Genomic DNA, 27,668 nt, shown 5'->3' on the forward strand with positions numbered 1-27,668 from the left:
TTTTTATTTTAAATGATTTTACTCTGTTCATTTTTATAGTGTTAAAAGTCATACAATGCACAGAAAATTACAAAATACAGTGCTCTAATATCAATCTAATGAAATATTGAACATTTTTACTATGACCCCAAAAGATGGTTTTTAGTACAGCATTCTTTTAATCCAGATCAGTTCCTTGATCTTATTTTCCACACAGCAGTTGTGCCAGCACAACAGAAGGGATGGCACAGGGTGGAAACAGCAGCTGGGGGGAGCAGGGAAGAAGGGGCTGGAACTGCACAAAGTAACCTTGCTGCTAAAGAAACATGTTGATTAACAACAGCAACGTGTACAGGTAGTGTTGTTCCCCTTTACTGGAATTATTTATGGAAATACAATTTAATATCTGCAAAACCATGTATAAATTAGTGAAACGAAGTTGCTAACTGAAATTGTATTTTTAAATATATTATATAATCATGCACAAAGTTAATTAGAAGAGATTACCAGCATGAAAATACTCTTACCAGTATTAGTCAAAAAAGTGAGTGAAGCTCAGCTTTGAGCAAAAGACACTCCCCTTGGAGAAGAAGGAGATGTGGAACTGAGACAGCTGTCATCTTCAGGGATTGATTCAACAGCTGACAGTGATTTGTAATACTCATCCTCTCCATCAAGCACTTTGATTTGGCTTGAAAGAAAACAAACAACATTTATTAAGTTAAAAAATGAATTCTGTCAATATCTTCAGAAATTGAAACTTCTCTGTGGATGTGAGAATGAACACTGCTAAAAAAAAAAAAAAAAGAAAAAAAAAGTCTGAGATGATTTGATCAGAAAGATGTAGTTTTTACATGTGCCGTTTACTTCGCTACTACTTTCTCATGATTATATTCTGAATGGTTCTAAGGATCAGTGAAAGGCAATGTAGTCCTTCTTCTATGTGTATAGAATGACAGACCAACTGTTTGCCTCCGATGGCCGTTTCATTTGAGCAATGTAGCTTTTTTGCCTATATATGTTCTATATATATGGTATGATTTTGGTAATGTATTTCAGCTGACAGTTTGCTGTGCATATGAACCAAAGATCACATCACCAATTTTGGGGTAAAGCCCTACTGACATCAAGGGGCCTTCATTTTCCTGTGATGTTTGAATAGCACTGCAGTCCCATGTTAGTGATTTTGTTCCCTAAACAGGAAAACAGACTTTTTAGTCTAGGGGAGAGAAATCAAATAAATCAAATTTTGCTCAGTCATGTAACATTTTGGGCTTTAACCTTGACCCTCCTATTCATACGCTCATATTCAGAAGACCAATTTAAAAATGAGAAAATGATACAGAAAATTCTTGTAAACTTTTGGAGTAGATGCTTTTTGAAGACCCAGCATACACCGGTTCTCTCTGGTTCATGTGACCAGCCAGCGAAATGTTTTCAGAACTCTATAGTGGCCAGCTTGGCTTTTATGAATTGTTTTCAGTGATTTCTACCTATTGCCAGGAGGTAACTGTTCACGTGACAATGAAAAACTGACTCGGTCCAATGGAGAAGCAGCAACTCCCTCTTGGGCTGGGTGGCATGTCTGTCAGCTCTTAAAATATGCTCCCCCAGGAAGACATACCACTGTGAGCGTGGTGTTGCAAAGCTGGTAGGGCTTCTGTCCATATTATAGGTTAGAGGACTTCAGTTTCAACACCTTTCATCTGGGACCATTCACTAGTACCAAATACATTTAAAAACATAAAGGTTTTCTTTTGTAGTCATAGTAGTACTCAGAGAAAGCTGGGGAACATATTTTGTTAGAATCAGTTCTAGTGTCTGCAGACAGCAGTACACACAAGTTTTACATTTGCTTCTGTAGAAAATGTCCAATGTCAATGCACAGAGATATGTTAATTGTTTATTTTTAGAAACCTCTCTAGAAAGTTTTGCATATTCTGTAATATCACAAAGGACTTCTTCTGTTTACAGTTGCTTAGAACTAAGAAGATAGATATTTACCCAAGTTTTCTTGGCTTCCTCTTGCTCCCTTGATATTCTAGAGTTCCCTGTGGAGAGGGCCAAGAACACACAGTCAAAGCAAAGCAGCAAGTCGTTAATTTTTAATTCAAAGTGATTTTGTGTTGAATGCAAGCAGATGCTGATAATATCAGAAGTCACAGCATAATTTTTTTGATCAAAGGGCTCAAGTGAGCCTGATGAAGCATGCATCTTGCTCGTCTTTGATAAACCACATCAATTATTCACCGTGAAGGCAGACATCCTGACATGAAAGCAACAGATAAAGAGCATAAGCACATGTTCAAGACGAGAGCAGAAGAACGTGGGGGTGGGGCTGGAGGGGCTGAAACAGGTATTAATAACAGAATTATTAACTGGAAACAAAGCCAGTAAAACAGCTTTATTGCCACTTTGAACTCACATTTAACTGGTTATAGTACATGTTGTCCTCAGGGCTATTCAGCATTTTGGGCTGCTGACATCGTCGACGAGGTGTTCTCAGCTTCTGTTCAAGACAGTTTTCTGAACCTACAGTAAGATAAGACAATTTAGTTTTAAGCTGTGCCAGGTGCTGTGAACATCTCAGCGTATTTTAGTCTGTAAACAGTCCTTTCTTCTGTCCTATTTGGTCCTGGATTTATTAGCAAGTCCTATTCAAAGCAAGCACACAGAAACTTGGGATCTTTGTTTTCTGTTTTGAAACTTAGTTCAAACACAAGTTTTTAGGCATAACTTCACTTTTACTTTTATAACATTTTTTAATTCTTCCATATATCTGTATCACACAGCTTCTTATTCCTTTCACTCTTTATCTTAGCATCTTCTGTTATCTGAGCAGGAAATTAGGTATATTGTGACCAGCTAGGGATATATCATTCAGCAGCAGCAAAAATGTTTTTCTATCGTAGACAGCAATACAGCCCTTTGACTGATGAGACTTACTCTATTATCACCATTTTTATTATATAAAAAGACTACTTTTTGACATGGCTTTCTGTTTAATCAGAGAAATCAGACTGGTTTGGGATTACGCTTTCTTAATATAATTCGTGATGCACTGTAGAGTAAGAGTTGCTTGGAGTCATCTGGAAAGCAGCGTTTAAAGATGAAGGAAATATTTCAGAAGGGGAAGATTCTGAAAAGTAGTAACAGCCTTTTTATTTTGTCTTTTTTTTTTTTTTTTTCATGTTAAAGAAGAAAGACATTATGGTGTGCTGTACTTTGTTTTACCAGGCATTTTCTGTGGCACATCCTGTGGATTATCAGAACAACTACTTTCAGGATAAAACAGAAGCACTATTTACTAAAAGACAGTATGGTGGGTAAGGAAAGGTCATTAATTTTTCCAATAATATTCCCAATGTCTTTGACTTTTCTGACATTTCCCTGTTAAAAATGACAGTATGAACAAAAAGAATTTTTTGTGGCACCAAAGGAAAAATATAAATCTTACCACATTTGCACTCCATACTGCATGGGAAACTTGCTCTGATCCAAAGGGACAGCACAAAGATCAAGTAGCACATGAGTTCCTTTACACACTTCAAAACTGAAGTCAATATGGCTTGTGTGGGTGCAGGACCCTAATCTAGCAAATTCATTTTTAAGATCTGGCCTTAACAAACAGGTAACGTTAAAAAGGCGGGTTATCATACACACAGGTTCACAGTCTGTAACTATTGTCTTTTTCTGCAGTTACTCAGTGAGGTAGAGGACATGCTTGAACTTGGGCTTTTTCAGCCAAATGACTGACAGTTCTAGGAGATTTTCCCTCTTTCACTGTACTTTCTGCACAGTGAAATCTGCAACGTAGTTTTTTCGCAGTGAGGGACTGCAGTGCCTGTATGGAGGGGAGCACTTGTTTTGTGCCAACCATCATCTTCCCTCACAACACCTGGGAGGGATGACAGGTTAAATGGCCATCAGGATATTGACTGGAGAGCTAAAATTAAAATCTATTTTATAGAGAAAAGTTAAATTTTTCTAGTAATACAAAATAAGCTTTAACTAATATTCTTGCGTTGCTGCTAAATATGATGCCCAAATCTTCAATGCTTTATACTTCTCAAATTCAGGAGACCTTTATATTTTTGCTCAAGAGATTGGCAGCTGAGCCTGAACCTTTGCTACATACCTGTATTGTATAAATCCAGACAAGGCAGAAGCTGTTCCGGAAAATACTGCATGAGAGTCTGGGGAAATTAGATGCCCAAATACCGCCTGTGTCTTTGGAAAGTATTTTTCTGTAATATTTAGATACGATATAGGTGAAATTTTCTTCTCTCTGAAATTTCTGAAAATTTTGCTAAAGACCTGCTGTTACTACAGTATATTCTATATATGCATGCTTTGAAAGTTATTCAGACTGATCTTAGAGCTTTCTGTCTCATCAAGACAGCAATTTTTGCAAGCGATGTCTTCAGTTGCAAGGCCGTATCAGTTTATTTTTACAGTAATGTAATTCATGAATAACGCTCCAAAAGTTGTGTTTTGTTTTTTTTTCAGTCTACCAAGAGGCCAGTATGAATAAAGACTCAGGCCCTCGCAGTTTGCCAAAAGTAAGTATACAGCACACAAGTATTTAGAAGTTTTCAAACAGCACTATAACATGATGAGGTACTCTTTCTTCCTTTTACCCAAAATGTTGTTGTGGCCTGATGTTATTTTTCAAAACATCTATGTGCATAGTCTTCATTTTTATAATGTCTTTTATTCATTAGGATTCTGAGACACTAATATTTTGTTCTAGCTTTTTATCCTGACGCTTAATTATTTCTGTGTATTCCATGGGTGGTCTGCAGCTTGTGTCCAAAGGAAATACCCATTCAGTGGGCCCATTTGTCTTAGTGTTTAGTAGCATACTACACGAACAGTACAAAATCTGGTAACATTTATCACAAACTACCATATCTGGAGAAAACCGTATTAACATGTGCTCAACACTCAGCAGTTGAACAGGCAGTTTAAATGGTGTTCTAAAATATTTAGCTTTGATGACAAACTTTAGGCCTCCAATAGGAAAAAAGTCACTTATTTTCATACTAATAGCAGCAGCATCACTATCATTAACAGGGTGTTGTTTGTGTTGCACCCGAATTGTGCCAAGAGCCTCTGGCATGCCCACACTCCTGGGCTTGCTACAAATTTAGAGACCAGATAAGAGAGTGCACACAGGCGCTTCCTTCAGGCTGTCCTTTCGCACCAGTTTTGAAGTAAGATATTTGCCTCCCTTTGTCTGAAAGAAAACTTTTCTTCCAGGAAAGCAGAAATTCCTAATGTTATAGCTTCTTTATTGATAAATCTTTTACTGCAGTGAAGAAATAAAACAGAGTAGGTAAAATTCTTTCTGCCCAGTGCATTACATCAGCTGATCCAGCCAGCATAGGTAGCCTGAAGCTCTGGGTATCCTCCTCCTTTCCTCACTTGAACCCAGAGAGGCAGACACAAATGGGTGAGCAGGCTCTTGTGGATGTTTCCCTAAAGCTACCATAAAATTGATGTTGCTCACAGAGAAAGGAATTAGAAACTGGCAGATGGGTAAATCTGTGAGAGTACAAAGTATTTGTGAGTAAACAAATGGATTGGGTTTCTATTTACTTCTCTGTTATGACTACTGGTTATTCTTCTTGTTTTTCTGGTACATAAGAGCCCAAGTCAATATATCAGGACCTTGCAGTACTCAGACAGATTACAAAGACGCATGTTTTCAACTAAATGTAAAATCAAACATTTGAGTTACATTTTTCAGAATGGGGATTGTATAATGAGAAAATTACTTGGGAATCATCATGGATATTCAGGATATGAAGCAGACTGGGTGCAAAGCAGAAGGCTACTCAGCAGAAACAAGGAAACCATTTTATTGTTGGGTGCAGAATTATTTTAAAGAGGGGGCTGTAAACTGCAGAATGTTTTGAGAACAATTTGAGATCTAGAAAACCCACCTTACAGTGAGCAATTTAAAAAGTGTCCTATTTTGTTGTTTCAGAAGAAGGATAAGAGGAGTTTTGAAGCATTAAACACAATGACAGTGGAGGGCTTTTCACCTTTTTCCATGACATCTCTTGATTTGGAGATGATTATCACATTTTTTATGCCATATCTTATTTACATGACTTTTCTGTTAAAAATACATCCTTTCAACAAACAGCTTTTTTTTTTTTTTTTCCAGAGCTGCACAAGCTGATGAACAGTAAGATTTAACAAAAGTCTTCAAAATGTTCTTTAGCAATGACACAAAGACTTTTTCACCTAGTATTCGGGCCCTGACCAGTACTTACAAAACAGCATCTGAAAAAATGTTTCTTTCTAATGAATTCCCATGAGGGGCATGACTCAGAGAAAAATCTCATGTTAGTTGTCCTGTCTGTCCTGCTCATCTTGGTATTGAAAACTTGTAGACCGACACTGGGCATGCTTTTCAGAGGAAATGCAAATCACCAGATTGTGTTCTCCACAATCAAGCTGGGATCTTCTTCAACTATTCATGATTAAGTTCTTATTCCAAAACCCCCTCGATGCTGATAACTTTGCCAAACACTGCTAATTTTTCCTGTATGGTACATTTTGCAGAGATAATGGTGATGAGGCAGCTACAACTGCATTTGGAACTTGTAAAATGCACTGATGTGAGTCAGACTGATTTAAGGTTGGTGCAGCACAGGGAGGGCACTAAACTGGATGACGTCTTACTTTTAGCAAGGAATGCACTGAAGGGATCTTTGCCAACACATCAGTAATACAAAGCAGGCTGCATTGCTGACTCCCTTGGTGAAGGGCCTCCATCCACTACCACACATATTGAAGAGTGGAGCTGAGTACTCATTTTCCTTCTGAAGCCATTTATCCAAAGCAACTTTGGAAGGGATTAGTCTTTTATCTTTCTGTTACAGGTGAATACAAACATAACATTACAGAAAGGACAGTCCTTCTCTAATTACTCAGATGCAGGAAGATACATTTTATGAGGAGAAAGGGCAGCCTGGTAAAGGAAAAGTAATGGGGCCATACTTCTTATTAAAAGAGTAAGCAAAAGCAAATAAAGTAGATAAATCAGTATGACCAAGAAAAATAGTAAGCATGTGTCTGATTTCCAATCTATAATATCAGATGAAACATGAAAGTGCAACCCTTAATTATAAGCAAATACTAGCACAGGCTCATGGGATCTCATCATAACATCTCAAGGTCTACATTCATGAAAATTTAAGCAATGTTTAAAATCATGTTAATTTGTTCTTTGTTTGTTTCTTTTCCTGCCAGTCTAATTTATTCCAAAAGACTTTGGTTCTCAAGCCTGGATATATTGATCATGCCTATGTAAAGCATTGTTATAGCCTGGGGAGAAGACTTTTGTGGAAAAAACTTGTCTTTGTTCTCCTTTGATAATTTATATGTATTTTGATGTTTTCAAGCTTTTCCAGTTTTGAATCATTTTTTAAGGCAGCAAGTTAACTTCACTTTTTCTCTTGAAGTCTTGGGCAAATACAGAAATGACCTCACAGACAATTATAATATGCATCCTCCTCCTGGACTGGATGCTAAGTGGGTAATTATGTGCAGCATGCTGATTTCAAGGAACAGTTATATTTTCTTCTGTGCCATACAAGTCTATTCAAGCAGAGGACTCGAGGGGCTAGTGATTCTGGCTCCCCTCATATCAGTGTTAAATGGGAGTGACTGAACGTCATTTATGCAGTAAAAAATGCTGTAAGTGAACTGGGCTTTGTGATCTTAATTACTTCAGCTTGATTTTTAAAGAAGAGAGATTTATAAAGGGCACATACTGCTGTCTGGCCATGAGCATTCATACAAACACGTTTTCTTCCTTTTCTCATCCCCATGATTCTCCACCACTTCCACAAATTTGCATCATACCATAAGTGCAACAGGGGAGGAAAATGAAAAACTTGCCCAGGAAGCAGAGTGAATACTCAGGCAGTTAGCCCCCACTGAGCTCCTCCTGCACCTGCCTGCCTGCCGTACTAAAACCAGCCAATGTAGCACTTTCTTGCACACCCCTGTACTGAACTGCAGCCAGCCTGACTGTAGTATAAGCACGCACTAGGAGACACCAGACCCACATCACAGGGTATTTGTACTCTGCCTGTTAAATGCTACCTGTTACAAGTGTGTCAGAAACAAGGGCAGGATAACGGCTGCAACAGTCTTCCCAGACCAAGCGCTGTAGAATTATCTCGTAGCTTCACTCTTGGGACTAACGCAGTTATCAGGTCTATGCTGTACACTATATGTATTAAATATACGCTATATTAAATATTACGGTAGTTCCCACACCAAAAAGATGCTGGAGGCTCATGGAAAATAAGCACTGCCTCTGGCAGATTTTAATCTCAATACAGGAGAAACCCAACAGACAACAATATGGGGTAGGAGAGAATAAAAAGTAGGACTACTTGGTGACTTAAGCAACTATGTCTCTGATATCTTTGTGGTTTTCCTTCTGAGGTCAGTGAAAGGGGAAAGAGAACACTACAGCAAGAAGAAACAGACAGGAAAAAGGTGGAAAATAAAACAATCGAGTAAGATACTGAGCAACTATGGAATAGAAGAAAAGGAAATAGCCATTAATGGTGCAGCACTAGAACCTAACTAAGTTCTGGCATCAGAAGATTTGATTAATCTAAGAACATCAGGAGCCTGGAGACATATTGGCATATTTAATGGTATTAACAATTGTAATTCTCTCCAGGATACTTCGTGCTTACCCAGCAGTAACTTCAGTATGTTCCATAAGGCATCCATTCTGTTGGTATAGTGAGATTTGGTATGACTGGGAACCATTCTTGCCACCAAATTCCCTTACTCTTCCGCTACAGAAGAGTGTCCAAGAATATTTACAGGGGCTGGGGTTCTTCATGCCGCTAGTGACAAGCAAGCATGGAAAGAACAAATCAGATATTCTTTGATGACTTAGAAGGCCTCAGCCCTTGCTTACTCACAAAATCTTACTAGAACTTCACTCAAGTGTTTCTAAGGGAAAAGAGTTTAATAATTTACATATATATATGTATACATACATTAAAATGCTTATAAAGAGAGATTAATTCTTAGCAAATCGTGCAATTCCCATGCACTCAAAGCTCTTACTTGGGTTCAGTAGGTAAGAATAAAAAGCTACATTTAATTATTTTCAGTGTCAAGTGCTTTGCAGTATAAGTTGATAGCTCCAAATGTAGTTACCAGATTCACTGAAAACAGAATCTGGAGGGGTAAAAAGCCCTATGACAGAAAGATTTAAAATAAAACAAAATCAAGCTTCATGATCACCTCAGATCCCCCACACAACTGTGGTGAACTAGAATTCTGTTTATTCAGATGGAGTGTGTTCATAGTGCCAAGAGCCATAGACTGCTAGGGAAATTAGTGTAGCCTCTTTGATGTCATGTGCATCCCAGAATCTGTAACACACTGCTAAAACTGTGAGCATAGCCTTTTGTTTATAACCCTAAACAGAACCATTTGAATACACACATTGAAAGAACTCATAACAGGAGCGATGCATTTTCTTCTACCCAGTGATTCATTACTTACGGCTTCGTTTTGGATACTGCAGTTCTATGCAAAGACATATGCTTTAGATCATAAAGCACACTAAGCAAATCATAAGTTCTTCAAGATGGTATGTAAAGGCTGTTTTTGCATCTGTTTGTTGCCAAAGACCCAGATGATACTGTAATTAGAACAACAAATATTTTATGTGAAATCAATCATTTAGCTGTCTCTGAACCCTGAAACAATGTCTTTTAGATACACTTTGTTGGGAAACAAGATCCATAAATAGTTAGAATCTTGGCTTTTGTTGTTTTTTCCCCTTCTGACACAATTCTGATCCTTCACTATTTGTCAGTTCTTTCAGTTTCTATTGTGAGTGACTTAACTATTGAGGGAAAAGGCAGAGATTAAACAAAGCATGCTGAAGAACTAACTGCCAGTGACTAACACGGATGAGATTCAAACGTGTCAGCAAACAGCGTGCTTCTACAAGTTTGGTCCTGGAGACATCCTCCTATACTCATTGAATATACACAATCTCTCATATGCCCAGCATGTAATAACATCCAATGGTGGGTTCCAGAGGTGAGGCAACTGGTCAACTAACCAGTCAAAGCCAAAGAGGTTTAAACAGACACAACTTTAACTTTAGGAAAAAAAAACAAAACAAAACATGCCAAACCATCCTGAATGACACAAGCTAGTTCTGGACAATGAAGAAAAGTTAACTGATGATTATTTTTCTTCTCCTTAAAGAAGACACAAGGCAGTTGTAGGAGCTGCTTTTCAGTTAGTTCTTTTCTGAAGAGACAGTTACTGATGAAAAACAGGACATTTCAGGTATGCTGGAATTACTACATATCACAGCATATTTCATGGTTTTAGCAGTGCTGCTTGATCCAGTAACCACCAGGTGATAAGAAATAGCTATCTCACTTTACCATGTGAAGTAAGTGATGCCTCTCTTGCTCTCTGAGTGATGTTGTAAACCAATATGAGTAACTGAAGAAATTCACAGGGGAAAAACCTACTGAAAACAATTAAATACAAAGAGATCATTTCTGGATCGGGAAATCCCTGAGCCACAAACCATGCTAGGCTGGGCAAATCTCTCTGCTTGTCCTACTTTTGTACTATATTCCACGCTTTTGCTCTTGGTTATTGTCAGAGAGAAAATTAGGCTAAACATACTTGGATTAGATTGGAAATACTCTGTTAGGTTTTTATTTGTGAGGCTGCTAGCATTCAAACAACCAGGAAAGAAACCCACTCAAAATAAATCCACGAAGTCCAAATCCCCAAGAGACACCTGAACCTGAGGTTGAGGTAACACCTCACGAGATCCATACCAGAGTCTTCAATGCAAAGATGATTTCAAAGTTAACTTTAACCGCTCATGGCAGGAATGTAGTACGATGCATGCTTTTTCTATTGCACTGCACCAGATTAGCCTGAGCTTCTAGAAGGCAGAAGTAGAAATCCCACACAAAGAGAAATACAAAAGAAAGCCAGGCATTCTTGAATTCTCTGGATATGCTTATTTTGCCTTTCTGTAAGTGCTAGTACGAGGTACTAGTTTTGAAGGACAGACACCAGGAAACCTACACAGGCACTGTGCCCCCAAAGGGCTGCTATGGTACAAGCTTTTCCCATCAGCATTGTATCATAGTTGAGACTCAGTCTGTTGGTGCAGTTTATTTATTTAGTGAAGTTAAGAAAATAGGAATGGAAAGAACCTCAGGTATTTCTCATACCTCAGGAGGTATGAGAGATTTTCAAAGTTGCTCAGTAACAAAAGATCCTTATAAATATCCTCAGAAATATAGCATCAACAATGGAAATATTTTTGTATAATACGACAATGGCTATTATTTCAAATAAGAATTAGGATGATGATTTAGTCATTCTGATTGATTAAATAGCTTTGGAAATGTTAAAATATCATGATAGGATCATCAATTTCAGAGATATTCTATAAAATACGGTTGGACTTGCTAATGCACAAGTTTTTAAATTGCATATTATGGATCTCTCAAGAGCTATCGTGTGCTAATATGCCTCAGAAAACTCACTGGACACTTGGCACTGGTTCATCTTGTGGATTCCAGCTAAGAAAAGCAAAGCATATGGGGAAAAAGATGAATCCAACATAAAAAGTAAACACTGTGATTAACTTTTAAAAATAAAAAGTCAAAACATTCAGTACATTAGAGACTAGTAACAAATCACAAATACCTTTCTAATACTGCTTCTCTACAAGGCCAATTGCTGAAGCTGCCAAAAATGCATCACACAAATATAGGGAGCTGGTCTCTGCAATCAAAAGTAGGGCAGGAGGCAATCTGTAAGTTCATAACTCTGTTAAAATTTTGCTCATAGTGGGCATGTGTTTCAGAGTTGCTGTCCTAGCATATAGTCTAGATGCTTTTAAAGGTAATTCCTCACCTTCTTCCAAACTGAAATAATAGCATTTTTATCCCATATCCTCAGAGATTAAGCCACTTGATTGACTTTGAATTCTGGACACACAGGAAATTTGTATTAATTTAGCATAATGATGAGGCGCAATAAAGGCTCTGTGGAACCACAACAGCATGGTCTCTAAGGTTTTGTTCGTTACAGAAACACAATTTGCATATCTGAAGGCTTGAAACCATGGGTCCATATTGATACAACTAGTATCTCAAATTTGAGTGTAGCAGATTCAGCATATATTTCAAAGAATAAATGGTAGAAGACCAAGATAAAACTCTCAGTAGATTTCTTCATTAAGAAAGTTGTTTTTTTTTTTTTTTTTTTTTTTTTTTCTGAATTCAAGGTAGTTGGCAGCAGTAACTTTTAAAGGAAGTATTAAAGAAAGCTTGACTGAAAGCAAAAATACCACCAGTTAGGTATCTGCTTTCTAGTGTTGCTACAGGGACTTGGTCTGACATTTGTAAATGCTGGAAGTGAAGAAGGCATTGGCTGGATAAAGGGAACTAATGTCGCTGACCTATGTGTGTTACAGCGATCTATTCCTTTAAGGGGGTTTTAATTGCTACAGGGATTCCTAACATTAGACCTACGATTAGTGATGGCTCACAAGTGAACTATAAATCAAACTCAGGCCCGTAAATTCCTAGGAAGCATTCTGAAAGAGAAACTGAAGAACTATGATCTACCTATTCAGTCAACAACAAAGTTAGAAAGTAAGTAGGACTTGAGAAAACAAAACAAAACAAACAATGGTTTAGTGGGGACTGTTAGTGTTAGGTCAGAGGTTGGACTCGACGATCTTGAGGTCTCTTCCAACCTAGAAATTCTGTGATTCTGTGTGAACAACAACCACCACCCTTCAGGCTTTAAAGACATCTGTGTACTATGTGAAACAGCACCTAGGATTTTTTCTCCTTCCAAATCTAAATCAGTAACCATTTACTGGTAACTTAAGCTATGAATCTATGCTATGGTAGAATGCTAGACACATTTAAAAACAAGAAGTCATTATGTCAAGACTTTGAAGCAGTGAGGTGTAGTTCATTAACTTGTACCCAGAAAAGGCAGGTGGGAGCTTCCAGTAATACGAAAGCGCTTTCAGAAAACAGAAAAGAGGTTTAAAGAATACTGAGGGAGCTCTATGCAGAGTTTCAACACTGGGATGTTCAATTCCGCTAAAGCAATTTAAGGCCGTATATTTCATGATACTCAGCCACACCATCTGCAGTAAGAGAGGGGAGTGAACACAACGTGTCTGCACTTTTCATCCAGTGCTACCTGAAAGCATTTAAAAGAAACTTTGGCAAAAAACTTCAGCTCATAGGAGCAGAGGAAGACATACACGTGTGCATATACAAACAGAGCGAGTTGACTTTCTGATAGTACAGTGACTTGCTTATGTGACAATATGTTTTGTTCTGAAATTACATTTCTTGACAGGGCACAGCTTGCTGTAGTATGTCAGCTCACTGTAATATATTCCCCTCTGAACACAGCCTTTGTACTTGATTATCGCTTATTTTAAATTGGTAAATTCTACAGAATTAGTTGGAGTTTTGATTTTTCTCATAAATATATGTCTAGTTCTGGTGACTTTGGTGACATTTTACTTCTCCGAGCATAATAAACCCTTCTTTACCAAAGTGAATGGTGATTTTAGGGTTCAAACTGAAGTACTAGAAAGGTGGCTTTTTAAAATGTTACAGCTTACCCATTCTAGAAAAAAAGGCTCCTTCATGGTGTCTCAGTACAGATACACATAGTTTTTTGTCACCCCAGAAAATACAGACCAAGTGATTTCAGGAATTTATTTGGGAAGTAAATTTGGGTATGTTTTCCATCCCCTAACTACTTGATTTTTTTTCAGTCCCTTTCTTATAATTCTGTACTACATTCTTGGCTAGTAATAGAGTAATATATCCCTAATGAATAGCTCGATATACAGTAACATCAAATTCTGTTTGTGTCCTGACCCTGTACTTGGGTTTGCTCATACTTGAGCAAGCAAAGTTTGAATTAACACTTTACTAGTTACGGCGCAATAATGCCTTGTATGAATGGCCTACAAAGGACCACAAAGAGCTGCAACATGAATAAACTAGCACATTGCAAACGTACCTGTGGCTGTGCAATGCCACTTCTCATTTGTCTGTCATTTGTACCTGAGCAGTACGGCCATACTTTCTTCTATAACATATCCTGCTTCTCAGTAGGACTAATTAGCTTACGCACAGCACTGCACTCATCCAGCTATACTGCCTCCAGGGTCTGATTCACAACTAGCTTGAGCAGCTTTGCAAAGTACTGGCATGCACAGTGTCAATATACCACATGCTTATAGTACGGCTTATTTTATAGTAACTTTCCCATGGAGACAAAACCTAAAAATCTGCTTTAACTCTTTGAACAGGTTCATTGAAGTCTGCTGTTGAAGTAATGCTACAACAATAATGACAATATCCTGTCCCCAGCAGAAAGGCTCATGTCCTGAAAATGCTAACACTGATGCACATGTCCACCACTAGAATCAGTTCCTCTGAAGTGAGCCCCAGTAAGAAGCATATGAATACAAGGGAAAAAATGGAAAGTACCACAAAATCACACTGATAATAATAATTTAGAGAAATATGATTAAAATGGAACTCTATAACAGAATTTTAAACTGACCCCTTTAGAAAGGGCTGTCTTAATTATTTTGATTATTAAAAAGCCCTATGAAGTAAAAAGTTAGGGGCAGAGAGACATAAGAATTCCTTTTCATTTGTAGAAGATATAATAAATTTAAAAATTCCAGCACTCTTTCTACCAACACAATACTTGAATTAACTCATGAAGCAGTTTAAACTCAGTGATAATTTAGTCATTCGCTTTCTACAAATGCTTAAAAACATGTAGGAGTATTTAGGCTAATCTCTGATGAAAATTCCTTATATTATATTCTTCAATAAAATAAGCACAAGAATAACTTTTGGTTTCATGGAAAGTATCATTTCCACATGTAGCTGATCGGCATTGTCTAAATTAAATGAATATGAAGCTGGTGGATGGACAGAGGCAAACTGAAGATAATCAGCAAAATTTATGTTTTCCAACAAGGTACAACACACAAATCACTTCAAAGAACCCCTACAAAATTATAATAAAAAAAAAAAAATCGCAATATAGCGAAAAGCAAAGAAATATGACTTGTGGACTGTAAGTTATAGTTCATTGTTTGCTTTCACAAGGTAGAATGGCAGGAAATTATCTCCCTCTCGTCACGCATTTCATTTTTGATTAGGTGATTTTGCATTATTTGTAACTTCAAAAAGCAGCCACAAAAATATGAGGTGCCAAAGACATTTTTTTGTTCTCTGAAGATGCAATTTTCTAGAATAAAACTGTCTATAACACCACGTACTGCAAAACAAGATTTTCAGTTTTTACTGCAGTCACTTATGCCAGCAATCTACATGAAGTCAATGCATTATGCATAATGCATAATGATAGGACCAATTGTCTTTAAAATAAAAGTTATTATTTAAAGACATATTTTTACTACTATCAACCAATAACACACATTTGTTTGAAACGGATTATTGTTCTGTCAACATTATGTTCATTATGTGTCACCATTTTGTTCAGAAGAATCCATAATACAAAAAGGGCTGGATTATTTATACAGAATCATGTATCTTTCTTTTTATTGCTACAATATATAGTAGAGGTTACACTTATGCTTTTTTTTTTTAGCTTTTTTTTTTTTTTTTTTTTTTCATTCTGTATCTCTGCTGTTAGGATTTCACTTGGACAGTTTATGCAGAGATAGCCAGCTGGTCAAAGAGGTGCTTCTCCTGTCATATTTAGCCTTGGGACCCCAAGGTAGGCTCCAAGCAGGCAGGCTGCACAGAGAGAAGGAGCCTGTACCACTTACCACCTGACAGTGCCAGCAAAGGACTAACGTCCTCACCACACCTGTCCTTTCTATTTATCTCACTCCTGCTGATAGACAGGACTACGATATCTGTCTGTTCATATAGAGAACTTGCAACATCAGCCTTGAGAGGAATGAATTTCCCAGTCATCTCTGCTGAAGTGTTAAATTCATATGTCTAACGATGATATTTTAAACTTCATCGTTACTTCTGTCACTGGAGCTCAACACCCACAGGTGAAGGATAGTGAGTTAGTTACCTTATGAAGAGCTGCATGATTTATTGCTCATTTTACACAAGAAACAGTTGCAGCCTGTGCCACTACGCAAGGAAGACATGAGTCCTCATCACTAGCTGTGAATCTGGGCCCACAGAAAGGGGACTGAGCCCATCAGAGTTCATCCTTGTGATGAACACTGTGGTAGGAGAGGGATCAAGGGGAACAACGAGGTGAAAGAGCACACCTAGTTACCTTTTCAAGTTTGATTTGTGAATGCAGAAAATAGTGAGAAGTAAATGTTTTATGTGCTGTCACGAATCACTTAACTGAAGAGGAGCAAAATCTTGTACTTCATGTAAAACCATAGGGACCAAAACAGTAATCCTGCCTGCAACTGGATTTTTCTTCTACTTTTAAAGAACGTTGGGTATTTTTGTTTGGAGTTACTCATGTTTAAAGAGAGACCTGTATAGTAACACTACATGACATGCTGAGCTGCGTGTTGCAGCATGCGATGCTGGTTTTCACCTTTCAGACAGCGTAACAGTTCTCATTCACTGGGTATAGCTTACGGCAGCCTGGGGATAAGAAGTGCTCTGTTGCTGCCAAGTGTAACTAAGATGGCATCCAGCCATATTTCTAACATTTACTAAAGACCCAAACTATGGCAATTTAACTTGGTATCCATAAGAAAAATGTAATTATTGTCCGTACTCAACAAGAAGTCAGTTAGTGACACCACAAGAGGTTTTTTAAATGGTATCCAAAAGTCTCTTCTAAATTACTGGCATTTGAACATGAGAAACTATTACAGTAGAGTACAAAGTCAATAAAACGATCTCACTAGACTTGGCAACAAGCATAAGCAGTTTTATCTTTAAAAATAGCCTAATGCTTAGTAGTATAACCTCCAAATTAAGTTTAATGGGTGAAAATGATTAAAGATTTCTGCAAGGTGTTCCTGCTTCTTGGCTATTAGCATGTCACATCAGGATAATTTAAATCTCCTTTCAGTTCTGGGTACTTGAGATCACAGCTCTCCTTATTTTGAAAGGGGAGGGATTTCCACCTCTGTAGAAGAGAAGCATTCCAGTCAAAACTCTTCAGCAAGTGCTGTGGCCGGACAACTGTAACTGCACCCGAGTTAGAAGTTAGTCAGGCTTCTTTCTTATTCATTTATTTCTTTGCTAATACTGGAATTTTAGAGCAACAGAAACTTTTTTTTGTGAATTCAGGTCATATTAGCTAACAGTTTCAGCTGAAATTACATGAAAAAACTTCAGAGATGTTGAAACAATTCATTCTGGCATCTCAAAAACAAAACATTTTGATTTTGTCACAAGGGGACTCCCTTCCCAAAACAGAGGAGGTAGTGCTGCCACCCCTGATATCTAAAAACTCAGTGATTAGGCCATGTTCTTAGGTTGTGAAAGATGTAGCTTCAAACACCTCCTTTAACAGATTTGGTACAGGGACTTGAACCCAAACATCAGGCTTCTCAGGAGAGTAACCTAACTGCTGGGCTAGAAAATATTCTTAGGTAGGTTTTTCTCAGCCTCATTTGTTGAAAGTGTCCCACTTTGCATAAAGTACTTAAATATTCATTGAAATGGAGATTGAAAGCCAGGTGCTGGCCTGCTTTTCCTCTGACTGCTCAAATTACCACAATCTTAAGTCATTCACATGCTCTCTGTTTCTGTGGCCTACTTACAATTTAGTGTACATTCCACCAATGGGAGAAAGGGGAGAAAGAAAAATGCTTTCTTCTCCAAACTTCTACATCTGCCTTCGGCATAGCCCAGGCCAGTAAAACTACGGATTGGTCAAAGTTTTGTAACTTACCTTCAGAAGGACAGTAGCATGGAAGGTAAGAAATCATCATTTTCCAACACATAAAGTAGTTAAAAATAAAGCAGTTAAATGACAAGAAACACTATTATTTAAAGGAGAAAGAAGTGAGACATCTGCATCTATTTGTATCCAGTGTTTATCCCTATTGGCACAATTAATAAAAGCTATGCATAAATCACATGAAGTTCATTAAATCCACTGGCTCCGGCTGCTGACTAATTGGTAAATACATACTTGATAAAAATGTAAAATGTATGCCAACTCCACATTTTAAAACTGGTTTCTAGTTAAGATGTCTCTGCTTCCCAGTTGCTTTTCCAACAGAGCTTGATTTTCATGGTTATTGGTCTTAGAGAAACAATGGCGCTGAGAACTGTGCCAAAACATCTTCGGCTCTAGAGGAAAACAAAAAGGCAGCTCTGTTGAGCTTACCGAGACCGAAGAGCTAGCTATTCTGTGTCCAGATTAATTTTCTGACGTAGCAGTGTGTCTAAGGCCTGCTGAAGTCAGCTGTGAATATTTCAGCAGAATCTTTCAGGCAGTTCAAATCCTTTGCGAATGTCGCCTTTAGCACTTACTTCTGCAATGTTGCACTCAACTAGTGCTACATGAAGGTGTCATTGCTCAATGAAACTTTGAGTGAGTTAAATCTGGCAAATTGTATTAGATTACAATTTGAGTAACTATACAGGCCTGTGCCTGGAGCAGACAGAGTCTGACACTGCTGGAATTACACACAAATGAAAACTACTTATGAAAAAATTGATGGCTGCGTGACTGGCTGTTTCTGGAGCCATCTACCTCAATGCATCCCTCCGTGCATCTCCACTCTCAGGCAGTGTGAATGAAGCCTTTGTACCCCTCAGCCCACTATACCCTGCTTTCAGAGGAGCCATGAGGAAAAGAGGCCAGCATCCAGCTAGCCACAGATTTTTTTAGATAGGGAGCTCAGCAGAAGGCTTTAATACTTAAAATGTCTTTTAACAGATCTGTGGAAAGCCCCATCTGAAGGGTCTCTTCTTGCCACCATCACTGATGGCTCTGATTGTGGAAGGCCTGCCTGACATCAAACAATCCCAGATGCAGAGGGGCCTTGGGAGCTAGCCCAGCGCTTTGTCTGGGCCCAACCTCAAGTTTTCTGTATTTACATTTTTTTCCAAAACATGATTTAGAACAGATGTTACTGGACACCACAGCTCTCCTCCAGGGTTCGGGCAGAAAAATCACAGCAGAAGAGGGAGATACAGAGCTGCTCAAGTTATATTACAAGGGGATATTGATCTGTACTGCAAAGAGGGGGCAAATTCTGTCCATCTCCAACTTCAGTTTAATTAGACCCATGTGCAAACATCCTTGCTGGCTTCCTTCTAGTAAGGCTCAAGCAAAACGCTTGGTTTGATTGTGAACAGGCTTATAACCAAGTGGACTATTTTCGGTTAGGGATGGTTTAGGACCATCTCTGCTTGTATTCTCTGTCCCTGACACTGACTTTGACAGTGCCTGAACAACATATTCAAAGCACTTGCCTCAAACCACACTTATGGTGTGCATGTTTAAAACAAAGGATGAAATAATGTTGACAAACAGTATTACGAAATTGATACAGCTTTAATAGTGGCTTAAAGAAAGAAATGGGAATAAGAAACTCCCTTCTTCTCTAGACAATGGGTGGTGAAATGAGCTGTCCGCAATGGAGGGAAAAAGCTCAAAAAGAAACATTTGGAAACAATACAATGACATATGGTCCCATATGCTGAATCTATAATGCTTCCTAATTCCTTCAGGGTAAAATTCACCCTTTTCCTGAACAAATTCCAAGTAGCTGGGATTTGCCTATGAGGACTAAAGGAGAGAATAAAATTTGACCTCTATACGCATACAGACAAGACACATGGCTGTGAAGCAGCTTCTCTGCAATTGCCATCTTACCCACTGATTGAAGCACCACTCAAATTCTTTTCACCCTTTTGTGGGTATTTATAATTGCTGATGCACAGGCTCATGTGCATCATGAATGCTTCCCCTGTAAAGTGCTCCCCAGTGCAGAGGATGTGCTCAGCTTTCTGAATCAAGGTGGTACAATAGATTAGCTGGAGTTGCTTTAAAATCTTATACAGAAAGCTGCATGTCAGTGCCAATAAGGCATGCTCATGACACTGTTTTGAATGAGTTTTGTCCTGGGTATTATCTGAGCTGACTCTGAGGTTCTACTTTGGTACTTTAGCTGCCCAACTGGCTCAGCTCAAGAATGGTGTACCAAGAAAGCTGATCTACAGCAAATATGGGAGCCTAGCGAGAAGACCTCTAAACATGAGGTACTGCATAACCCAGGCTTTGAGAAGGATTTTTTACTACATTAAGATGGCTCTTCAGACAGAGTTGAAGCTGTTGGGAGAGTGAGCACCTTACCTTACAAGCAAATTCCTATGGAATTAGTTTCTACTCTATAAGGAGCATCTTCTAAAACTAGCTCTACTCATTTGGGTTCAACTCTAGGTAGGAGAATTCCATTACCTTTTTTTATTTTTCTTCTGTAAGGCAGTTATGAAACAGTCCTGGAGATGGATATGATGGGGGATTTAGATCTCTGATTCCCCCACTAAAAACAGCTAAGACCTTTTGAGCCCGTATGCAGATTAAGAAGTATTTGACTCAGTTTCTCCACCTGAAGGACAGGGACAAAGGCTATATGGACAAAAACTAAAAAATACAAGGAAGGATGCAGAGAAAGTTTAGGTCCAGAACAACTATAAACTCACAGAATAAACTTCTGCCAAATAAGTTCCTAGAAGGCCCTAAGCTTACCTTAATGCTGAGTTTTAATACTTGAGATAGAGCCAACAGTACATTGTAAACATACCTACACAGGTACAATACATGCTATACTACATGAATGAAAAGATTCTTTGGGAAATTCTATCCTGAAGAGGAGAAATTATTATCCCTCTTCCAAATTAAAACAACCAGTTACCACTTGCCCTGCCCTGGTTCTGAAAAGGGCAATGGAGGCTTCTCCTTGGCTACTAGACACCTTTTGAAAGCTAAACCAAGATGTGGCTGAGAACTGAATGGTATGGGGAGGGAAGGAACATTAAGTCCTGTATTTTTATCTCCAGAACTACTCATTCTGATAGTTATTTGCCCCTGTCTCTTTGGTTCTTGTCTTTGTAGGTCAAAACACTTAGGGTCAGGCACTATCTCTGTTTATTTGGTGTGCATGACACCTCTATCAGAACATGAATCAGCATGAGTAGTGTGTCAGCCCATGTTGATGATAAGAGTGACGCCTGCCAGTCTCCCCCCCCCCGGTGGGGGAGACATTAACACTACTATTTATTTATTTATTTTTTTAAGAAGAAAAAAAACAAAACAAATGTGAACTTGACACTCTCACTAGACCATCACTAGTGCTTGGAAAAGTCATCTCTCTTCTCATTTAATATTTAGAAATACTTAAGAGTTTGAGGAAAATATTTTCATGGAATGTTTGATGTAAAAATGCTTGAAGGCAGATAGATTTTTTCAGTTAACATTTCAAAATTGCTTCAAGACTGGATGAAGGATCTGATGAAATGCTTCTATGTTTTAATTTTCCAGATGGAAAATGAAACTCTATTTAATATTTAAAAGGTCTTTTACAAAATACACAGAACTATTTAACACTACCTGGGTTATTCTGCAGGAAAGGGAATGGAAACAAACATGCCTGAATATAAGTCCCAGCAGCCACTCTGCAGTTCATTCACCAGAAGACTTTGGTGAACACAATCACATCCTTCCAAAGGATGTCCTTCCTCACAGAAAGCACAGAGCCAACAGATTCTTGTCAAATAATCTGAATAATGATTGGGAAAAAGAAGGATCAACTCACCCATGACAAAGCTCATCCTCTAGATGGCCTGAGGCTGGTACTTGTCTGAAAATACCCTTAGATTGACTGCAAAGCAACACAGTGTACAATTACTGCACCTACCTAATATTTCCTGGAAGAGGACAAGAAGCAGATAGGTCTACATCCCTTATAGACCTATAAGGTCCATATCACTTATCATCTGGCTGATTGACTAAGTTGTCTTTACATGCAGCTGGGAATGTTTTATATCAATCTCCTTCACATTCTTTCTTTAGTGACTGCCCTTTTTGTCTACTTAATTTCCTCTTGCATTAAGAGGGCAGTTTCTGGATAACTTAGCTCCATGCATGTGTGGAATGACTGATACCTGTTAGATGTATCACTGCACCATTTACTCTAGAATGGACTAACACTTTAAAAATGGATGGTAGGTTGCAGAAGAGCTGTCATTTGTTGATTCACTAAAAAACAACCTTGTCTTGACCACTCTGATCCAAAAACAGCAGATGCTTTATTCAATCTTCACATTGTCCTACTGCCTTCTACAGTAGAATCACTACCACCTTAAATCTGGAAGATGGTCCACTGATCACAGTCTGTTTTCTCAACGTAGAGAGGACAAGATTTGCTCTGTCATGATGACTAATTGCTGTTATTTACTATAGAAAGACATGGACCTACTTGAAAAATTAGGGTTTGAATAGTTCACAGGACAGTGAGCAAGAAACAACATCTTAGACTTTCTTCCTAGCTCTGACCAGCTCAGCTGTATTTCAAGACAGCTTTGGTATATATGCACCTTTCAAGGCAAAAATGAGAAAAACAATTCTTTCCGTAACATTCAGTCTTTATCAGCCTGCTATAGCAAACAATGCAGATTAATCTCTTGTAAGATCCTGTAGTACTAGCAAGACTTGTTTTAAGCTTTCCCTGTTCATTTTTCTCACCTTTCAAAGGTATCTCTACACTGCAAACTCACTCCTCCTCTGCCAAAACTGTATCCCCTATCCTTGAATATTTATAACAATAACTTGGAGGAAAACCAGTCTACAGACTTAGAAATCATGATGCACTAAATGCACATCAAATTTCTTGTTAGGGCTAATTCATCTGCATGGAGTGTTAGGATCACACTGCATTACAGCTTCTAGTTCCAGTTCATCTGGAGGCAGCTTGAGAGTGCTTGCTACCTTATGAGTAACATGCATCCCGAGGTACTTTAACATATAAATTCCTTAACAGAGAATTACAGAAACGTACTCTAGCCCAAAGACACAACAAACTTATGATTCATCTTCACTACTCTTGTCCAAAGAAATTTTCTATGAAGCAGATGACTTTTTTTTTTCTTTTTCTTCACTTCTTGCACTCTGTGTATGACAATTTATTAAAATCCAGCAAGGTTCCCATGAATACATCTATTTTAGGGCCTAGCACTGTTACAGGCACACATACTTACAAGTTGAAAACCATCTGTATTTCAGTTTCTTGGATAAAGGGATTTGCCATCTTAAAAGCTGGTGGTAGTTTATAGTTTTAGAGTGATATTAGATGCCCTGACAGAAAGCGATACTGCACTAGTACTGCAAAGTACTACATGTATGAAACCAGAAATCAATCTACCATAAGAACTCAGTTTTCCATTTGGAATCTGTGACTGAAAACTGTTAATTCTTAATTTTGTTAAGAATCAGATCTTAACTTTGCAATGACTTCTTTTTCATCTGCATGCAAGATTTTTAAAATAAGACTGGTGTTTCCTTTAATTAGTATTTGATAGAGTATTAATATTCCTATTTATCTTCTACATGCCATATGGATTAAATTCTCATTACTTTTGATCTTAATACTTTTAAAATATGGAAATCAGCAAACAGACAGCCTCTTTAAAGCAGTGTTTGCACACCACATCTATTATTGCCTTGGGCAATAAAAAATATCTGCATTGCTAAAATTCCAGAATTGTGAGGAAATCTTGAAAAATCAGATATTAAACTGATCAATCTAGACAAATTATGTAATGACCAAATGAACTGCAGCCCTATACTTTCAGATGTATCTAAAAACAACATTAAAAGTGTCAAAGACCATTAAAGAATATGTACTTAAAATGGATCAACAAACTTAATTTCTAGAAGGAGAAGGATGTTTTCACAGATTGATCTAATTCCAGATAAAATGCTTTAAAAGAATACAATACTTTTAAAAAAAAACCTTACCTTTAATCTCAGACATTAAAAATACAATTTGTTTTCGTTTTTATGGAAGATACTGTTATCTGAATTCAACTCTATTTTTCCAACATGCTAGAACATTGCTCATGAGTAGTTTTGCATGGTCACGTATTTCAGTTTATCTGAATAAAGCAGAGAGGAGAAATGTATGGGACTCAGCAATATAAAGAACAGGTAAAGAGAATACATGGAACTGACATCTCTGTTCACATCTCTATGGAATCTCCGATGGCATGGGAAGCATTTGCATTTACTGGTTCAAAAATACTACTCCACGCATCGGTGGAATAGTATTTATGAATGCCCTAGTCTGAAAACAGAAGCTTATCCTAGTCATTTTACTTTTGGTCTTCCTACAATATACAATAACAAATCTATAGCAAGGCTTGCTGAATCTCTGTTTACATTATATTGCTGAAGCATATGTCAGAGAGTTTTCAGAAGAAATTAAGAGAAAACATATCTGAAAACAGGCTGTCTCCTTCTATGCTCTGACTGGAAGGTGGAGGGAGGATAGTACGTAGATACATCCACATCCTGTTCCCCAGAGCACTTGTGCACTGCCTGCATGGGGTATCCATCCCCAACCTTTGAGCTTTGGAATATCTGAATCCATTAAGAAATATCTTCTGATTTTAAAAACAACAACAACAACAAACAATAAACAAACAAACAAACAACAATCATTGCTCTTCAGTATCAGGAAAGGCATTCTCAGGGAAAATGGGCAGTGCTGGGTCCATTAGTCTCTTTTTTTTTCCTTCTTTTTATTTTTTCTGATCTCATCTAAAATGCACTGAGTCCACGGGACCTTCTCCATTGTCTTGACTAAACTCTGAATACAGGCCAGAAGCTTGACAGCCTGATGTATTTCTAGCACCTTGCTTTTATTTTGGTTATTTTAGGAGCCTAAAGGACTAAAAATTGGTGTTTATCCAAATGTCATCCAAGACCAAAGGGAAAGCCTTAAATTTGATCATGAGGCCATGTTTGGCAAAGTTAATACCAAACAAAAACTAGAGCCTGAGCTTGTTAATCCTATGGCACAGTGGCAGTGCCTAGACCATGACTTGCCTGGGTGCACACCAAGCAGAAGGTCCACAGCTTGCTTCCAGAGGAGGCAGTGAAAGTTTCCTGACACAAAGAAATCAAGATTTGGCCCTTAATTTGAATGACGATTTAGTTTAAGACATAGTCCACATCAGTAAATTCTATCAATGACTTTATTTCTTACCATCACCTGGATTGATAAAAGTCCTCAGCTAGAAAATATTGCTATTTTTTACCAGAACAATTTATTCCATCTGGCAAACTGCTTTAAGGACTGCTTCACTGTGATGAGAAGCCTTTCCAGCAAGGAGGTTTGCTGGCATACATCAGCAGAACAGCTATATTTTCAAAGCCTACTAACTGCAGACACAGCCTAGCTGGTGGGTTCTGTGCATGGTAGTTTCTCCAGTGAAGAGACTGCTAACTCTGCTGAAGTAAAGTAGGCTTTTCCTTTAGATGCCCTCTTGCATAAGACTACAGCAAAAACCACATTTGTTTCACAGAAATCTGCAAGTTGTAGCCATACATACATACCAAAAAGAAAACACATCAGTGCCCCTAAACTTCCAGAAATCTGATAAGTACTGCAAATGTTATCCTGAAATTCCTATGCAGATAATTTCTTTTCCCTCGCAATTTTTTACGAAGACATCATTACTAGGGCATTTCTTATCTAAATAGCAATTGTACATCTATAATTGTCTTTAGGATAGCTAGGTAACACAACATTTTACAAGTAATTTAAATTTCCCTTTTAAGCATCTCAGTGACACTGTAGTGTCATTGGACACTGCAGCACTTAGTTATTGCATCTTTAATGCTTTGTGCACTTCTGTCACAATTATTGCACATTACTGTTTCACAACACAAGTAATGTAATATTTTTGTCTTGACCATGAAATATCACATAGAAAAGTTTGTTCCCAGCCATGCAGTAGTCTATACCGTTCCGATTAATACTTTAAACTTCAAATTCTAAGCAGTCATTTAAAATCCACATTTTCATCATTTTCACATTGAATGGTCTTATTTAGGCAATGAGTGCTATGGACATTAAACAAGACATATGAGTAACCACTACTACACGCTAAAGGATTGGGCCCTTCCTTCATCATCAACCTCTGCCTGTAACCGCAGCGTTTGTTATATTCAGAAGGAGGAGATGCTGCAAACAAGCCTGTGAAACTCAGTGTTAAGAAATCAAGGATCTTTTGGCTACTGAACTCACAGCTCTGTTCTCTAGTTAGTTCACAAGCATTTTATATCAAAGGGATGCAAATGTGAAGATTTAGAAATAAAGGAATAGCTTTCAAATTTGAGGCTAAATAAAAAGCCTGACAAGCAATACTTTTAATAATCCGTATCGCTTTATACACAATATTCCTTCCTGTAACTTAAACACATTGCTCCACAGCAAGACTCAAGTTCATTTACACCTCTGCTCCAGTCGGGAGACTTACTCAGTTCAATGACATAGCACTTACAGAAACTGCATCAGAGTACCTTACGGAAGCGACCCCATTAAAATAAGTTCATGCAGCTATTACAAGTAAAACTTTGCCTTACCTTCCATTTTTTTCATCACTAGGATCTGTAAACCTCCTGTCTGCCTCCCCATGACACATGGCACATCCACATGAAAATAATCTTGGACTTTCCTATTTCAAACAGCTTCGCAAGCGCTTTTGCAAGTGCCAGCTGAACTCCGTAGGCTTTGTGTCATGGTAGTAGTCATGCTGAACAGCTTGGTGGGCTATAATTTATTCCAGACACCCGTGGCTGGTCAGTTCTGGTAAGAGCTGAGGCCAACCACTTCCTCATCTCATCTGTGATGTTACGTACCCACATGGAAACAGATAGAGGGTACTCTGGCAGAGTACAGACTACTTTCATGGGCAACATGAGAGAAAGGACAGTTCTCAGAACATCTCACCTTCCTGACCAGGCACCATAGGCCACACATTCTCATGAGAATGTGGCACAATCAGGATATCAAATGACCAAAGTCTATTGTTTAAAACAGTTCAACTGTTTTAGATTAACGATGACTTCTTTTCCTGTGTCCCAGTAAAAAGAGGGCCTTGTTTCAGTTCTAGATCACTCTTGGCAAGTCAGCTGGGAACATGCAGAACACAATGTTCACCAGCTTCCAGCACACTGCTGCCTTCCTGCTCTGAGCTTTGTCATCCATTTACATGAAAACAGGCATAGGCCCATCCCACGAAAACTTGTTTTGCTCAGTTTGTTTTTGTTTCAAAAGGTCCTTCAGGGGAAAGAATCTGGTCAAAAATCCAGCAACATTTATTCAAATTGTTTTTATAAAACACACTTGGGGCTCCAATCTGTGGGAGCAGTATTTTTAAATCTTTGTTTTTTTGTTTCTGATTTGTTGTTCTTACTCAATGTTCTGATGTTGGTATGAACAAAGCCAAACAAAAACCCAAGCATTAGTTTAACTAATGTAAGCCAGATACAATGGGCTAGATTTATAGACCAGCCACGCTTATTCGTGGTGTAGCATGAGGATGCATGATGAAGTCAAGTATAATAGGCCTAATTTACAGTTGCCCTGA

General features: G+C 38.1%; 1 protein-coding gene across 1 annotated transcript in view; it reads right to left on the minus strand.

Annotated features, from left to right (window-relative positions):
• Positions 1-534: 534 nt before the first annotated feature.
• MYO3B (myosin IIIB) overlaps positions 535-27,668 on the minus strand; it is a gene marked incomplete at both ends in the record, with an annotated part of 189,956 nt that continues 162,822 nt past the window's right edge. Inside the window, 3 exons of the mRNA XM_084289478.1 lie at positions 535-670; positions 1,984-2,030; positions 2,405-2,511. Of these exons, the coding sequence (XP_084145604.1) occupies positions 535-670; positions 1,984-2,030; positions 2,405-2,511 (290 nt within the window). The remainder of the gene's footprint in view (positions 671-1,983; positions 2,031-2,404; positions 2,512-27,668) is intronic.

This window comes from Netta rufina (assembly GCF_964035555.1).
Source record: "Netta rufina genome assembly, chromosome: 6".
Taxonomy (NCBI): Eukaryota; Metazoa; Chordata; class Aves; order Anseriformes; family Anatidae; genus Netta; species Netta rufina.